This window comes from Salvelinus fontinalis, chromosome 21 (genome assembly GCF_029448725.1).
Source record: "Salvelinus fontinalis isolate EN_2023a chromosome 21, ASM2944872v1, whole genome shotgun sequence".
Taxonomy (NCBI): Eukaryota; Metazoa; Chordata; class Actinopteri; order Salmoniformes; family Salmonidae; genus Salvelinus; species Salvelinus fontinalis.
In genome coordinates, this window is record NC_074685.1 from 38749109 (window position 1) to 38765696 (window position 16588).

General features: G+C 44.8%; 1 protein-coding gene across 3 annotated transcripts in view; it reads left to right on the forward strand.

The window, feature by feature from the left end:
• The window catches only part of LOC129818857 (tyrosine-protein kinase JAK2-like), an 80081-nt gene that overhangs the window by 21696 nt on the left and 41797 nt on the right, over window positions 1-16588 (forward strand). For 2 of the 3 annotated variants that reach the window (XM_055875136.1, XM_055875137.1), the window contains exon 3: window positions 15252-15375. In XM_055875136.1, coding sequence (XP_055731111.1) covers window positions 15252-15375 — 124 coding nt within the window. Of the gene's footprint in view, window positions 1-15251; window positions 15376-16084; window positions 16319-16588 lie in introns of those variants that run through there. The other variant, XM_055875138.1, reaches the window with a different exon arrangement.

Genomic DNA, 16588 nt, shown 5'->3' on the forward strand with positions numbered 1-16588 from the left:
GTGTACCTATGATGAAAATTACAGGCCTCTCTCATCTTTTTAAGTGGGAGAACTTGCACAATTGGTGGCTGACTAAATACTTTTTTGCCCCACTGTAATTTGCTCTCAACCAGTTGTTGTATTCGCGTGGCTGTTGTCATCAACCAGACGCCGGAAACGCGGTATGCTGTTATTTGACCTTCTAAAATACAAAAATCACTAAATTACAGAAAATTATTCTTCTGCAGGAAATCTCACAGGATTTTTGTGATCATTTTCCTGTGGGACAACATCATGATTCCTGCAGGAATGGTTCTGCAGGACTAATCCTGCAGGATTCTTATAATTCCTGCAGGAAGTACCTCAGAATTGAATTTAGACATTTCCTGCTGGAATGGTCTTGCAGGACCAGTTCTTCAGGGATCTTCTGCAGAAATCCTACTCATACTACCTTCAGTATTATAATTTTTCTTGTAGGACTAACCTACAGGAGCAATACTGCACAATTTGAATTATTCAGGATTCAACAATTTTATTTATGCAGGATTCAAACTCAAATGTATCCTGCATGACACCTACTTGTAATTCCTGCAGTAGGCCTATATGCAGTATATACTTTCATATAGATGGGGGAAAAGACAACACTGCACCAAGACTCTAATTCAACGTGTGTATGAGTGCTTGTCCACCAATCATCCAGTCATGTAACGCAGGAATTCCTAGGAGACAAAATAAACTGCATCAGGAAAATGGAATATTGGTTTTGGGCCTTAATCAAAATTAAGATTTCAAAAAGCAGAAATTCCTGATTAATCATCCCTTATCTATACTGAACGGAAATATAAATTCAACCTGTAACAATTTTCTAATATTTTACTGAGTTACAGTTCATATAAGGAAACAAATCAATTGAGAGAAATTCATTAGACTCTAATCTATTGATTTCACATGACTGGGTAGGGGTGCAGTCATGGATGGGATTGGGAGAGCATAGGCACACCTACTTGGGAGCCAGGCCCACCCACTGGGGAGTCAGGCCCAGCCAATCAGAATGAGTTTTTCCTTAAGTCTTTATTACAGACAGAAACACTCCTCAGTTTCATCAACTGTCTGGGTGGCTGGTCTCTGATCCCGCAGGTGAAGAACCTGAATGTTGAGGTCCTGGTCTGGTGTGGTTACACGTGGTCTGCGGTTGTGAGGCCGGTTGGACGTACTGCCAAATTCTCTAAAGTGATGTTGGAGGCAGCTTAAGGTAGAGAAATTAACATTAAATTCTCTGGCAACAGCTCGATTGGACATTCCTGCAGTCAGCATGCCAATTGCACGCTCCCTCAACTTGAGACGGCTCTGGCATTGTTGTGTGACACAACTGCACATTTTAGAGAGGCCTTTTATTGTTCCAGCACAAGGTGCACCTATGTAATGATCATGCTGTTTAATCAGCTTCTTGATATGCCACACTTGTCAGGTGGATGGATAATCTTGGCAAAGTAGAAATGCTCACAAACAGGGATGTAAACAAATTTGTGGCCAACATTTTAGAGAAAAAGCCTTTTGTTCTTATGGAAGATTTCTGGGATCTTTTATTTCATCTTATGGGACCAACACTCTATATATCTTGCGTTTATACTTTTTCCACAAGAGTTAATGTTAATGATTTATCACTTCGCTTTAACATGCAATGTCCAAACAGATCCTCATGAGTCCACTGTTATGATGATTTCCTGCTGATGAAATATAAGATCATAAATTTATATAAAAAAAATATAGGCTATCCTAATAGTGTCCATTCAATTAAAAAAAAATCTTAATTGGGCAGAGTCATGGTGACAGTTAGCGTATTCTATATCTACACTTGAAGTGGGCAGAGCTGTTTTTGATGATGTTGTGGGGGAACCTCATGCATGCCTCTGGTGGTGTGTAGACTCAATGTGTAACACCGTGGGCAAATAAACAATATTAAAAAAACTCCATAAGTCAACTGACCAAAGGAGTTGAGTAGGTTGACTTATGATTTTGAACAGCATTTCAAGATTTCACAAACTGTGGTCTGAATCCAATCATCCAGGATCACAACACACTCACCATGAGTGAGGGGTCAGTCCTTTTCCTCCATGTGCTCCAGAACAACCTTCTGTAGTTGCTGGGTCTCTGTATTGCCAGAGGTCTGTGAAACAGTTGATGGAGAGCAGAGGGAGTTGGAATGAAATTATATAAGCACATTTGTGCTCTTTTGTGGGGATTTTACAAGGCAAAGAGAAGGCCTATCACAAGTGGCACATGTTTGGGACTAGGATAGTGGGAGAGGTGGTTTAAGGTGGTGGTGGGGGGGTGTAATCATTTCTGTATTGACCTCGCTTTGTTCATGGGGCCATTGTCATGCTGAAAGGGCCTTCCCCAAACTGTTGCCACGAAGTTGGAAGCAGGGAATCGTTTATGCTGTAGCGTTAAAATGTATCTTCATTGGAACTAAGGGGACTAGCCTGAACCATGAAAAATATCCCCAAACCATTATTCCTCCTCCACCTAACTTTACAGTTGGCACTATGCATTCGGGCAGGGAGTGCTCTTCTGGTGTCCGCCAAACACAGTCGTCCGTCGGCCTGCCAGATAGTGAAGCAGGATTCATAACTCCAGAGAACTAATTTCCAATGCTCCAGGGTCCAATGGCGGTGACCTTTACACCACTCCAACCAGTGCTTGGCATTGCGCATGGGGATCTTATGCTTGTGTGCGGTTGCTCGGCCACGGCAACCCATTTCATAAAGCAAACAGTTATTGTGCTGACTTTGCTTCCAGAGGCAGTTTGAAATTCGGTAGTGAGTGTTGCAACTGAGGACAGACAATTTTTACGTGCTTCAGCACTCGGCGCTCCCATTCTGTGAGCTTGTGTGGTCTACCACTTCGCAGCTGAGCCGCTGTTGCTCCTAGACATTTCCACTTACTACTATAACAGCACTTACAATTGACCGGGGTATCTTTAGCAAGGCAGAAATTTGACTTAAACTGACTTATTGGAAAGGTGTTATCCTATGACTGTGCCACGTTGAAAGTGACTGAGCTCTTAAGTAAGGCCATTCTATTGCCAATATTTGTCTGTGGAGATGGCATGGCGGTGTGCACGATTGTATACACCTGTCAGCAACGGGTGTGGCTGAATACCTGTATCTACACATTTTTAAGGGGTGTCCACATACTTTTGTGTATATATATATATATATATATATACTGCTCAAAAAAATAAAGGGAACACTTAAACAACACAATGTAACTCCAAGTCAATCACACTTCTATGAAATCAAACTGTCCACTTAGGAAGCAACACTGATTGACAATAAATCCGGCAACTGAGTTAGGAAGGACACCTGTATCTAGGTATAACTTCACCGTGCTCAAAGGGTTATTATTTCTCTCTCTCTCTCTCTATATATAAATATATATGCCCTTCTTTGCGAGGCATTGGAAAACCTCCCTGGTCTTTGTGGTTGAACCTGTGTTTGAAATTCACTGCTGAAGGACCTTACAGATTGTATGTGTGCGATACAGAGATAAGGTAGTCATTAGACAATCGTTAAACTCTATTGCACACAGTCCATGCAGCTTATTATGTGACTTAAGCACATTTTACTCCTGAACTAAGACTTGACCTAACATTTCAATACATTTCAGCTTTTCATTTTTAATTCATTTGTAAAAATGTGTGTAGGCCCAGTGACCAAAAATCTCAATTTAATCCATTTAAAATGTACGCTGAAAAAGTCAATGGGTGTGAAATATTTCTGAAGGAACTGTAGATTATACCTCAGTCCCGGGTGTTCATAAACTTTACACCGACCTCGGCAGGCTGTCGACTTGTTGCTTTTGTGTCTTCTATTGCTCTATCTCTCTCAAACACACTCAGAAGGTCTCGCACTGATAAGCACCCTGCTGCTCTCTTTCTTGCTCTCACTCTCGCTCTCTCTCTCTCTCACTCCCCCTTCTCCTTCTGACTTTTAACTAATCCATACTGCAGTGTAGACACATATGGGGCAGTGAGTAGTCTTCCGTGTGTGCAAGGGACCTCATGATACGATATTATCACAGCACTTTGATGCCGGTACGATATGTATTGCAATTCAATGTTCCATACATATTGGTCACCATATTCTCTGCTGCAGAGGGACACGAGGGACATGATATCTAATTTTGATCAGTCATGGAAATAAGTGCTGAGAGCAAATTTACACTATTTAGAAATATGGAGAACAAGCTATGAAGGATCATACTGGAATTTTGCTGCAGGTACAGCCAATGAGCGCAAAAATAATAATGTGGTTTCGATGATAATATACACTACCGTTCAAAAGTTTGGGGTCACTTAGAAATGTCCTTGTTTTTGAAAGAAAAGCAAACATTTTTGTCCATTTAAAATAACATCAAATTGATCAGAAATACAGTGTGGACATTGTTAATGTTGTAAATGACTATTGTAGCTGGAAACGGCAGATACAAAAAAATAAAAATGGAATATCAACATAGGCGTACAGAGGCCCATTATCAGCAACCATCACTCCTGTGTTCCAATGGCATGTTGTTAGCTAATCCAAGTTTATCATTTTAAAATGCTAATTGATCATTAGAAACCCTTTTGCAATTATGTTAGCACAGCTAAAAACTGTTCTGATTAAAGAAGCAATGAAACTGGCCTTCTTTAGGCTAAGTTGATTATCTGGAGCATCAGCATTTGGTTTTGATTACAGGCTCAAAATGGCTAGAAACAAAGATGATCTGAAACTCATCAGTCTATTCTTGTTCTGAGAAATTGCCAAGAAACTGAAGATCTCGTACAACGCTGTGTACTACTCCCTTCACGGAACAGAGCCAACTGGCTCTAACCAGAATATAAAGAGTGGGAGCCCCCGGTGCACAACTGAGCAAGAGGACAAGTACATTAGAGTGTCTAGTTTGAGAAACAGACGTCTCACAAGTCCTCAACCAACTGCTTCATTAAATAGTACCCGCAAAACACCAGTCTCAACGTCAACAGTGAAGAGGCGAATCAGGGATGCTGGCCTTCTAGGCAGAGTTGCAAAGGAAAAGCCATATATCAGACTGGCCAATAAGAAGAGAAGATTAAGATGGCCAAAAGAACATCGACACTGGACAGAGGAACTCTGCCTAGAAGACCAGCATCCCGGAAAGTACCAGCACAGCACACCCATTGACTATACATTAGAATTAGCGTATTACCATTTCCCGAAATTAAGGTTCTCGTTAATAAAATAGGCAATTATAGCTCAATAAGCAAGTAATCTTAGACAGCCATTGTGAGTCGGCAAACAATTGAACACGTCACTAAAGCCCATTCATGCCTCCATGTTGGTAAGGTAATGGTTTTCTAGGTTTTTCCCCAATTTTTTACTTTTTAGTCATTTCGGTAATAAGGTTGGTGTAAAGGGGATGTTTGAAAATAAGATCCTCATTCTGATGGAATTCAATTAATTTGTTAATCTAAGGACTACTACTCCTAGATGATGCATCATAGGTGAATAAAACCACAATTGTGAGCTTCAACTAGTATACCATTTTTATGATTTATGGACAAACTACAGCAACATATATATTTTTATTCAAAAAAGTTAGAATTTTCAAAAGTACAATTTTATAAAATGTACCCAATTTTATCCAGACGTATTTCACTAAGAGAATTTGGTTGATAAGTTACGTAATTCAAATCAGACACTACCTTACACTAGGCATTTTAGTCTTCCGAATGATAGTTGAGTGTTGCAGATGCATCATGGTTTTCTAAATCAGTCTTACTACCTCAATTTGTTACTACCATGGTTAAAACTGTTTTCATGACAGTCACCCAACTAAGCTCCACCACACAATATGCTCTGCTAGGTTTCTCTTCCTGTTATCACACGGCACTCTACTCTCACTTCCTGTTTCTTTCATCTACTTTCTCTTCTTCCTTATGTGTGTCACACACTTGTCTTAGAGTTTGTTGTTGTTGTTGTGGTTTGAGCTGCAGATAAATAGTGTTTCTGAGTCCTGGCCCAGGACATCTGAACTTCATCCATTCTCTGGCTTGTTGTATTCCGTTTTTACTCTGTGACTCAAGCCTCTTCTTGCATTTTCCACTGGCCCCTCGCCCTTAGCTTTGTCCCCTGCACAAGGACGTCATTCATAGACACATTGAAACCCAAATATATACATACGTGTGCAAAAACATGCAGGACATTGTCACGACTTCTCCCGAAGTCGGTTCCTCTCCTTGTTCGGGCGGTGTTCGACGGTCGACGTCACTGGTCTTCTAGCCATCGCCGATCCATTTTTCATGTTCCATTTGTTTTGTCTAGTTTTCACACTCACCTGGTTTCAATTCCCTAGTTACATGTTGTGTATTTTCCCTCTGTTTCCCCCATGTCCTTGTTGGGAATTGTTTATTGTAAGTACTTGTGCTATGTGTTACTTGTGCGCTACGGGTTTTGCACCCATGTGTTTGTTATTTTGTACGCCGTTAGTTTTATGTATTAAACTGCTCCGGCTATTCACCAAGTTCTGCTCTCCTGCGTTTGACTTCCCTGCCACCAGTTACGCTCCCCTTACAGAATTCCCGACCCCTTATGGAGTCAGCAGGAACAGATACCCCTAGTATAGGGGTCGAGGAGCGCGTCCAGGAGGAAGCGAAAGTAATCCAACATCTCGGCGCCATCATGGATCAAGTTATCCAGACCCTGGACCGCGGAAGGACAGGAGGAAGGAGATGCGGCGTTGGAGGACTTCACAGAGTTCACCCGCCGTTTTTCTGGGCGGTCTTCGACCACCCGCCCGAGGGTAGAACGGCGGCTGAGCGCCTCTTCCAGCTGAGGCAGGAGACGAGGAGCGCCCAGGAGTTTGCCCTGGAGTTTAGGATCCTGGCTGCCGGTGCGGGATGGAACAACAGGGCCCTGATCAACCACTACCGTTGCAGTCTGCGCGAGGACGTCCATTGGAAGTTGGCCTGCAGAGACACCACCCTCACGTTGGATCAGCTGGTGGACCTGTCTATCCGGCTGGACAACCTGCTAGCTACCGTGGACGTTCTGATCGGTGTCTGGTGGTTCCATCCCCTCGCACCCCCTCTCCTGAACCTATGGAGCTGGGAGAGGCGGTGCGTAGGGAGACCGGAGGGGGTTCCAGTTCGTGCACCATCTGTGGCCGCAGAGGACACACTGCCGGTCGGTGCCGGGTTGCTCCCTCTGGGAGTCGAGGCAGCAGGCAAGGCACTCTGGCGTCACCCCAGGTGAGTTTGCACCACTTTAATCCAGAGTCCTTTTTGTGAAGGAGGATGGAGGTCTGCGTCCGTGCATTGATTATCGAGGTATCAATAAAATCATGGTGAGGTACAGTTACCCGCTACCTCTTATCGTCACGGCGATTGAATCAATGCACAAGGCGCGCTTCTTCACTAAACTGGATCTCAGGAGCGCATACCACCTGGTGCGTATCCGGGAGGGAGACGAGTGGAAGACGGCGTTAAGTACCACCTCAGGGCATTATGAGTACCTCGTCATGCCGTACGGGTTGATGAATGCTCCATCAGTCTTCCAATCCTTTGTAGACGAGATTTTCAGGGACCTGCACGGGCAGGGTGTAGTAGTGTATATTGACATTCTGATATACTCCGCTACACGCGCCGTGCATGTGTCTTTGGTGCGCAGGGTACTTTGATGACTGTTGGAGCATGACCTGTACATCAAGGCTGAGAAATGCCTGTTCTTGCAGCAAGCCTACTCCTTCCTAGGGTAACGCATTTCCACATCGAGTGGAGATGGAGAGTGACCGCATTTCAGCCGTGCGTAATTGACCGACTCCCACCACGGTAAAGGAGGTGCAGGGATTTTTAGGGTTTGCCAATTACTACCGGAGATTTATCCGGGGTTTTGGTCAGGTGGCTGCTCCCATTACCTCACTGCTGAAGGGGGGTCCTGTACGTCTGCAGTGGTCAGTTGAGGCGGACAGGGCTTTTGGGCAACTAAGGGATCTGTTTACCTCGGCGCCCATCCGGATCCCTCTTTGGCGTTCATAGTGGAGGTGGACGCGTCTGAGGCTGGGATAGGAGCGGTGCTCTCTCAGCGCTCGGGTACGCCACCGAAGCTCTGCCCCTGTGCCTTCGTCTCGAAGAGGCTCAGCCCGGCGGAGCAAAACTTTGACGTGGTGGACCGGGAGCTGTTGGCTGTTGTCAAGGCCTTGAAGGTGTGGAGACATTAGCTTGAGGGGGCTAAACACCCTTTTCTCATCTGGACTGACCACCGCAATCTGGAGTACATCCGGGGAGCGAGGAGACAGAACCCTCGCCAGGCAAGGTGGGCCATGTTTTTCACCCGTTTTGTTTTCACCCTTTCGTACAGACCAGGTTCCCAGAATGTTAAGGCAGACGCACTGTCCCGGCAGTATGACACAGAGGAGCGGCCTCTTGCTTGGTGGCGCCGGTAGTGTGGGAGCTGGATGCGGAAATTGAGAGGGCATCACGTGCAGAGCCCGCTCCCCCTCAGTGTCCAGCTGGGCGTCTGTACGTTCCGTCTGATGTCCGCGACCGGCTGATCTATTGGGCCCACACGTCACCCTCCTCTGGTCATCCTGGGATCGGTCGGACGGTGCGCTGTCTTAGTGAGAAGTACTGGTGGCCCACTTTGGCTAAGGATGTGAGGGTTTATATTTCCTCCGGTCTTATTGCCAGTACCGGCCGGGGGAGTGGGCAGCGTTCATGCCCTGGGCAGAGATGGCCCAGAACTCGCTCCGCCACTCCTCCACTAACCTCTCTCCCTTCCAGTGTTTATTGGGGTATCAGCCGGTTCTGGCTCCTTGGCATCAGAGTCAGACCGAAGCTCCTGCGGTGGATGACTGGTTCCGGCGTGCGGAGGAAACATGGGACGCCGCCCATGTCCATCTTCAGCCTGCCGTGCTGCGCCAGAAAGTTGGCGCAGACCGTCACTTCAGTGAGGCCCCTGTGTTCGCACCGGGGGACAAGGTCTGGCTCTCGGCCCAAAACCTGCCCCTCCGCCTGCCCTGTTGGAAGCTGAGTCTGCAGTTTGTGGGGCCCTTTCAAGTCCTGAGGAGAGTGAACGAGGTATGTTACAGGTTACAGCTTCCCCCCGATTACCGCATTAACCCCTTGTTCCATGTGTCTCTCCTCAGACCGGTGGTGGCTGGCCCACTCCAGGAATCTGAGGTGCGGGAGGTTTCTCCGCCCCCTCTGGACATCGAGGGCGCCCCGGCGTACTCCGTTTGATCCATCCTGGATTCGAGACGTCCGGCGAGGGGCCTTCAGTACCTCGTGCACTGGGAGGGTTACGGTCCGGAGGAGAGATGCTGGGTTCCGGAGGAGGACGTGTTGGACCCTTCTATGCTGTGGGATTTCCACCGTCTCCGTCCGGATCGCCCTGCACCTCGCCCTACGGGTCGTCCCCGAGGCCGGTGTCGGCACGCTGCTGGAGCCGCGCGTCAAGGGGGGGGGGACTGTCACAACTTCTGCCGAAATCGGTTCCTCTCCTTGTTCGGGCGGTGTTCGGCGGTTGACGTCACCGGTCTTCTAGCCTTCGCCGATCCATTTTTCATGTTCCATTTGTTTTGTCTAGTTTTCACACTCGCCTGGTTTCAATTCCCTAATTACATGTTGTATATTTTCCCTCTGTTTCCCCCATGTCCTTGTCGGGAGTTGTTTATTGTAAGTACTTGTGCTATGTGTTACTTGTGCGCTACGGGTTTTGTACCCATGTGTTTGTTATTTTGTACGCCGTTAGTTTTATATATTAAACTGCACCGGCTTTTCACCAAGTTCTGCTCTCCTGCGTTTGACTTCCCTGCCACCAGTTACGCACCCCTTACAGACATCTATTTACAAGTACAAGTTTCAAGCTGTTGTAATGCCATTTCAGGAGCCTAAAACCCACAAGTCAACAGTTTTTCCACTGTCCATTTTACAAGGCTATTTCCATTCTGAGAAGAGTGACACCTCCTGACCTCAACCCCTCCTTCATCTAATCCACAGATATCCATCTGTCTTAACTATATCAACACATCGCTCTCCTCTCCTCCATCAAACACATTCCAAAGCCTTCTGGCTTTCTACAGAGAACCCTTAACTTTCTCCTTTGATTCTATGCTTATTTTCTATCATTTATTTAATATCTCAATGTTCAAAATGTCAAACCCAACAGGACACGCCTCCTTCTCTCTCCAATCCTTACATCTTATGGTTCAACAGAAAGTAGGGAACCAGATACTAAACCCTGATTACTCCCTTAAGGGGAACTGACCTCACCTCCTGACCTCAACCCCTCCTTCACCTAATCCATAGATGTCCATCTGTCTCCCCTATCTCAACCGTTGCTCTACTCCCTCCCACCCAACACATTCCAAAGCTATCTGTCTTCCCACAGAGAACCATTAACATCTGACACACAACCCAGTCTCTTTCACTCTTCCTATTCAAGGCTTTTTCTCTATCATTTATTTAATATCTCAATGTTCAAAGTTTAGCCGATTCCAACAATACCCTCCAAGATTCACAAGAAGCTTAACCATCCCCCAGGAAGGCTGTCGTTTTTTCTATTGGTTTTGACCGAGAAGATGTCCCCCCCAAAAATCTGAAACCACGTGACTACCCTACCAGCCAATGTGAGAGATTCCGTGGACATGAGAAGCATATTGAAGTCTTTAGGATGTATTGAGGGAAATGTCATTATGGCTACATTTGATGTTGAGTGCTTTCTGAAAGTAATCAGGCCCCTTGACTTTTTCCACATTTTGTTACTTTACAGCCTTATTCTTAAATGGATTAAATCATTTCCCCCCCTCATCAATGGACACACACTCCCCCCTAAAGACAAAGAAAAAATTGGATTTTAGACATTTTTTACTAATTTATAAAGAATTTAATACTATCACGTTTACATAAGTATTCATACCTGTTCCTCAGTACTTTATTGAAGCACCTTTGGCAGCGATTACAGCCTTGAGTCTTCTTGGGTATGACGCTACAAGCTTGGCACACCTGTATTTGGGGAGTTTCTCCCATTCTTCTCTGCAGATTGTCTCCAGCTCTGTCAGGTTGGATGGGGAGCATTGCTGCACAGCTATTTTCAGGTCTCGCCAGAGATGTTCGTTTGGGTTCAAGTTCCGGCTCTGGCTGGGCCACTCAAGAACATTCAGAGACTTGTCCCGAAGCCACTCCTGTCTTGGCTGTGTACTTAGGGTCGTTGTCCTGTTGGAAGGTGAACCTTCGCCCCAGTCTGAGGTCCTGACCGCTCTGGAGCAGGTTTTCATCATGGATCTCTGTACTTTGCTCCCTGCCTCTGAATAACATCCCCACAGCATGATGCTGCAACCACCATGCTTCACTGAAGGGATGGTGCCAGGTTTCCTCCAGACATGACGCTTGGCATTTAGGCCAGAGAATTTTGTTTCTCATGGGCTGGGACTCTTTGTTGGTATGTGGTGGAATGTGTTATTGGTATAATGTTTTTAAGTATTTTTGGGGGACTCGTTAGAACATCTCAAGGATGATTCATGGAAACAGGATGCACCTGAGCTCAATGTCTATGCCTAAAGGGTCTGAATACATATGTAAATAAGGTATTTCTGTATTTTATTGATAATACATTTACAGAGATGTCAACTGTTTTCATTTTGTCATTATGGGGTATTGTGTGTAGATTGAGGGGAAAGAAGTTCATACATTTTAGAAGAAGGCTATAATATAATGTGGAAAAAGTCAAGTGGCCGGAATACTTTCCGAACGCATTGTACTTGTATTCCCCACCATAGAAAGCTAGAATCTCTCACCTTCTTTCTGAATCAGTGCTTCCCTGAGGCACGCCGATGGGCTCCCAATTATGCCAACCTTTTCATGGGGCTCCTATAACCGGATGTCATTTTTTGCCAAAATAAAATATTTTTAAGCCGGGTAAAGTTATGACTTCGCTATGTGGATGATGATATGGTTATTTGTCATGGGTCTTTTATGACTTTTTAAACCACTGCAACGAATACTATGTATGTACAATTGAAGTCGGAAGTTTACATACACTTATGTTGGAGTAATGAAAAACTTGGTTTTCAACCACTGCACAAATTTCTTGTTAACAAACTGTAGTTTTGGAAAGTCGGTTAGGACATCTACTTCGTGCATGACACAAGTCATTTTTCCAACAATTGTTTACAGACAGATTATTTCACTTATAATTCACTGTATTACAATTCCAGTGGGTCAGAAGTTTACATACACTAAGTTGGACAATTCCAGAAAATGATGTCATGGCTTTAGAAGCTTCTGATAGCTAATTGACATCATTTGAGTAAATTGGAGGTGTACCTGTGGATGTTTTTCAAGGCCTACCTTCAAACTCAGTGCATCTTTGCTTGGGAAAATCAAAAGAAATCAGGCAAGACCCCAGAAAACAAATTGTAGCCCTCCACAAGTCTGGTTCAACCTTGGGAGCAATTTGCCAACGTCTGAAGGTACCACGTTCATCTGTACGTACAATGGTACGCAAGTATAAACACCATGGGACCACGCAGCTGTCATACCACTCAGGAAGGAGTTCTGTCTCCTAGAGATGAACGTACTTTGGTGCGAAAAGTGCAAATCAATCCCAGAAAAATAGCAAAGGACCTTGTGAAGATGCTGGAGGAAGCAGGTACAAATGTATCAATATCCACAGTTAAACGAGTCCTATATCGACATAACCTGAAAGGCCGCTCAGCAAGGAAGCAGCCACTGCTCCAAAATCGCCATAAAAGCCAGACTACGGTTTGCAACTGCACATGGGGACAAAGATCGTACCTTTTGGAGAAATGTCCTCTGGTCTGATGAAACAAAAATAAAACTGTTTGGCCATAATGACCATTATGTTTGGAGGAAAAAGGGGGAGGCTTGGTGTCAGCGTCATGTTCTGGGGGTGCTTTGCTGCAGGAGGGTCTTGTGCACTTCACAAAATAGATGGCATCATGAGGTAGGAAAATTATGTGGATATATTGAAGCAACATCTCAAGACATCAGTCAGGAATTTAAAGCTTGGTCGCAAATGGGTCTTTCAAATGGACAATGACCCCCAAGCATACTTCCAAAGTTGTCGCAAAATGGCTTAAGGACAACAAAGGAGAGGTATTGGAGTGGCCATCAAAGCCCTGACCTCGATCCCATAAAAGATTTGTGGGCAGAACTGAAAAAGCGTGTGCGAGCAAGGAGGCCTACAAACCTGACTCAGTTACATCAGCTCTTTCAGGAGGAATGGGCCAAAATTCACCCAACTTATTGTGGGAAGCTTGTGGAAGGCTACCTGAAACGTTTGACCCAAGTTAAACAATTTAAAGGCAATGCTACCAAATACTGATTGAGTGTATGTAAACTTCTGAGCCACTGGGAATGTGATGAAAGAAATAAAAGCTGAAATAAATCATTCTCTCTACTATTATTCTGACATTTCACATTCTTAAAATTAAGTGGTGATCCTAACTGACCTACGACAGGAAATTTTTACTTGGATTAAATGTCAGGAATTGTGAAAAACGGAGTTTAAATGTATTTGGTTAAGGGTTATGTAAACTTCTGACTTCAACTGTATGTATACACACACTCTCTCTACTGGTCAAACGTTTTAGAACACCTACTCATTGAAGTTTTTATTTTTATTTGTACTATTTTCTACATTGTAGATGAATAGTGAAGACATCAAAACTATGAAATAACACATATGGCATCCTTTATGACTGGCCTGCACAGAGCCCTGACCTCAACCCCATTGAGCACCTTTGGGATGAATTGGAATGCCGACTGCTAGCCATTCCTAATCGCCCAACATCAGTGCCCGACCAACTAATTATTTTGTGGCTGAATGGAAGCAAGTCCCCGCAGCAATGTTCCAACATCTAGTGGAAAACCTTCCCAGAAGAGTGGAGGCTGATATGGCAGCAAAGGTGGGACCAACTCCATATGAATGACCATGATTTTGGAATGAGATGTTCGACAAGCACTTTTTGGTGAAATAATCTGACGAAAATCCTTGCAGGATCGAAATGTTGTTTATTTGTGAATAAAGGTACGTGGTGGAGTTTGAGTGTGAAGGCTCTTTTATACCTACTTCTTTCGGCCTTTCAAACGCACATCCTCAAGTGGGGTGATCACACTTGACTACTACTATCAATTTCCACTGGAATGTCTCGTCTCAAGCTTGAAATCCTAAACCCTCACAACCCCAATGCTCTTATAGTGACCATTTGACCACAGCAACCCTGTTTGTGTAGGATTGCTGATCTAGAATCAGCTTTGCCTTTGAAGACCCACTACACTTCTACTCGAGGCTGCGGTGTAAATATTTAAATCATGCCTGTCAGGCTGTGCAGGCGCCGAAGTTGCACACATACTTTTTTAGCTGTGAAACTTGCCTGTGAGGCAGCGTGCGTGCCAAAAGGACCTTCAAAATCTGCACACTGCCCCTTGTGGTGAAATTAAGAACTGCCATGAGATACATTTGCAAATTGTTTTATTTTATTTATTTAATATTTTATTTAACTAGGCAAGTCAGTTAAGAACACATTCTTATTTACAATGACTGCCAAACCCTAACCAGGACAACGCTGGGCCAATTGTGCGCCGCGTTATGGGACTCCCACTCAAGGCCGGTTGTGATACAGCCTTGAATTGAACCAGGTTCGATTCAAGTGACGCCTCTAGCACTGAGATGCCGGGCCTTAGACCGCTGCGCCACTCGGGAGCCCCAAATACAGGGCAAATACATGGTCATAGAAGATATGAATTATTCGAATAAAGGAAAAGTTACTGTTTGACCAAATAGGCATACAAATGTAGAAATGTGTGGAAATGATAACAATTGAGTGAAGGAAACGCGTAAATTGGTAAAAATGCCGACATTTTTGGGTGATTGAAGTTTCATTTGTTTTATACGGTTCAATCAGAAGAAAGCCCCATTAAAACCACACCCTGGGGTCATACACTACTCAAAGCACATTTAGAACTTTTATTATTAAAAAACCTGTAAAATACCGTCATACCATCAAAAATTAGAAATATATTGTGATATATTTTGGCCATATCGCCCAGACCTACGCTAGTCTATTGCAGGGCCTTCACCTCAATCCATCTCCTTAATGCTGTGTGTGCCAAGCAGAGAGGCATCAGGTCCCACTTTTTTTGTGTTTTCGTGTGACTCGACCAGGGATAGATGCCTGTGGATATGTTTAGTGTCAATGTTTTTATTATTCTGTTCTCTCCTGTGTCCCAGGCCTGTCACCAATGTACTGCAGCCTATTTGGCCTGATGAGGGAGAGCGACCGCATGTGGTTCCCACCCAATCACATCCTCAAACTGGACGAATCAGCCAATGAGATGCTCCTCTTCAGAGTGAGGTAGGAACTAGGAAGTGTCATGGGTTCAGGGGTCTAGCACTATTTATTTCTCTGTTGAAAAGGAAATGTTTAGTTGGACTAGATTTATTTATTTTTTAAATAAAAAAAATGGAGGAATTAAAGTGTGACATACAGTGGTAATTAAGTTTAATCAAAGTATCATTGTTATGTGGTATTATACACAATGTTAATTTATCTTCTATGACATCTTACTCTTTGGCTCAATCCCAATAACCCACCCCCTTAGCCCTCCCCCTCCGTTTTGCGCTATCCCGCAAGTGGTATGTCGTGGAAGTGGTGTCCCAATTCAACTTTGGGCGAGGTGTAGTGCCTTTTCAGTCCTCTAGTTGGCCCTCCAAACAATGTAAATCGAGTTGCTGACTTCCTACCGCAATAATGTCCATCTGCGGACTGAGGTTACTACATGGCGCCTACTATGCCTCGCTAAATGCCGCGGCCACTGCCATTGTGGCTGCTAGCGTGGTTTCTGGCCCAGACTGCAGCACAATAAGTGGCGGTAATGTACCAAAAACCCACCGAAGGAGGCTGCTAGCTAGCTAGGGGACACCGGTACACAGTGTCCTTCACCCCCGCCTGCCGACCACTGATTTCCCACAGTTATTTTAACGTTAGGGCGAGGGAGGTAGTTAGCTTCTGTCGCCAACCCAACTCTCGCGTGGCACTACCCTCGCCATAACATTAAAATAACTGCGGGAAAGCAGTGCTCGTCAGGTGGGGGCGAAGGACACTGTACTGGTGTCCTAGCTAGCAGCCTCAATGGCACTGGACGAGGCATGTAGTGACGCATAGTGGGCGATACATGTAGTAACCGCAGTATGCAGATAAACCCTACTCTCCTACCGAGTGGTTCTCAAAACTTCCAAGGCTCGAATGTTGCTTCAGGAAAGATGGCTGATTAATAAATACTAGGATAGAAGCAAATGTAAGTAATTTTTATGAATCATGCAAAACATGTACTGTTAAGAGGAATATGTTCGGTAGTCCGTTATACTCGTACCCCTGTGCGGGTTGAAAATGGCAGATTTGGGGACTGAGAAGTGCCTAAATTGGAATGCAGTGGCTGTACAGTAACATGCTATAAATGATGTCAGAGCTCAGGCTCTGCGTTTTCACAGCGCTGTATGGGTTTTGACTGACAGCCGTTCTGAACTTCCCCACCGCACAGTTCAAGAAGCTTCCGCGAACCCTCCTG